Consider the following 1,438-nt stretch of genomic DNA (forward strand, 5'->3'; position numbering starts at 1 on the left):
TAATTTGTATGCCCCTCCCCTAAGGCAAAATAAAAAAAAAAATAAAGTCCCTCCCTAGTGTTTAAAAACTATTTGACTTTATTGCAACCCCACCCCCATAAATAACGAACAGTCCCTAACAAGCCAACTAGGATAAAATATTAAATATTAATAGCAGTTCCAGTCAAATTTCCCCATATATATATAAAAGAAAACAAAATAATACAGTTACTCTATGTCAAACTGTGTTACTTACTTACACAATAATTAAAAAAAACCCAAAAACCTAAATAATTAATTAATCTAGAAATAAAATAACATTTAACGGCTTATTTCTCCGGTTGTGAGTCTCTGCTCCGCCGCTAGAGGGCAGACGTTCACGTTTACGTTTTGTCTGCGTCATCGCGTACCGCTGCGTGATGACGTCTCCACACCAGCCAACATGGCGCAGAAACAACGTGGGAAAACAACCTCGGCGTCAAAAACGGCGGATCCCGAAAAAAATGCAGAAAATATCAATTTAGTGTTGGAGTCCAGCGACGATGAGACGCCGGAGGAGGTGACCTTTGAAGACTCAAAGGCTGCGGCTCTGCGGAGCATGAAACAGGCGCTGGACACAGCCAGAAGGTAGCTAATGCTACTTCCTTTCAACCAAACTCCATTCAAAATACTCTGTTTTTCCGCGTTTTCGTGTTAATGTACAGAATAAATACACGTTAAAGAGTCTTTAATTGCATATTCAGATTTTTTATGGAGCATTTTACTCATCGGCATGAATATTCATCACTAAGCATCTCATTATTTGAATAAAAATACATGTAATCATTTCTTAATTACAAAAAAATACCTAATAAGTCGATGGATTTTTGCAACGAGGTGCTGTTTTGGACTGCATGTGTGCCATGCCGATATGACGTGTCGCTTCAAGATCATTATATCATGTTAAAATTTGGGGCCTGCACTTTTTGCGTGTGACCAAATTTCGCTGTATATGACATTTTATTAAATTGACTTTGGTGCGATGATCCGTCTGCTGCCATAAAACAGTTTAACTTTAAACCAGGTAAACAGTAATATCAGGTAACATTTGATGTGTTTGCAGAGAAAAAGAGCTGCTGAAAGAGAAGAGAAGGAAGAGGCAGGAATTATTCCAGGAACAGAAGGTATGTGACTGTGTTTTAGTACCACAAATGACCAGTAAGGGACTGTTCGTTATTAAACGCATCATTAAACTTCGAATTAAGCACAGGTGATGCCTGGCTCAGTGGTATGGGCGCTATTAATAGCCACCTCCGTGCGTATTGGTCGCGCCCAATGACAGGTGTTTTGTTGCAAAAACCTCACAGGAGTGAGACAGTTTGTAAAACTGCTCCAGTTGCAGCGAGCTGTCGGACATGTCCACGCTGGAGCGGGCTGTCGGACATGTCCACGCTGGAGCGGGCTGTCGGACATGTCCACG

At 40.9% G+C, this 1,438-nt stretch overlaps 1 protein-coding gene across 1 annotated transcript; it reads left to right on the plus strand.

Moving 5' to 3' along the window:
- Window positions 1-417: 417 nt before the first annotated feature.
- LOC121966938 (nucleolar protein 7-like) lies at window positions 418-1,228 on the plus strand (the record flags this gene model as incomplete). Its single annotated transcript, XM_042517007.1, has 2 exons — window positions 418-606; window positions 1,082-1,228. Coding segments are annotated over exons 1-2 (332 nt in total), but the record flags the coding sequence as incomplete, so codon positions are not given.
- Window positions 1,229-1,438: the final 210 nt, after the last annotated feature.

The sequence above is a fragment of the Plectropomus leopardus genome, unplaced genomic scaffold, assembly GCF_008729295.1.
Source record: "Plectropomus leopardus isolate mb unplaced genomic scaffold, YSFRI_Pleo_2.0 unplaced_scaffold26367, whole genome shotgun sequence".
Taxonomy (NCBI): Eukaryota; Metazoa; Chordata; class Actinopteri; order Perciformes; family Serranidae; genus Plectropomus; species Plectropomus leopardus.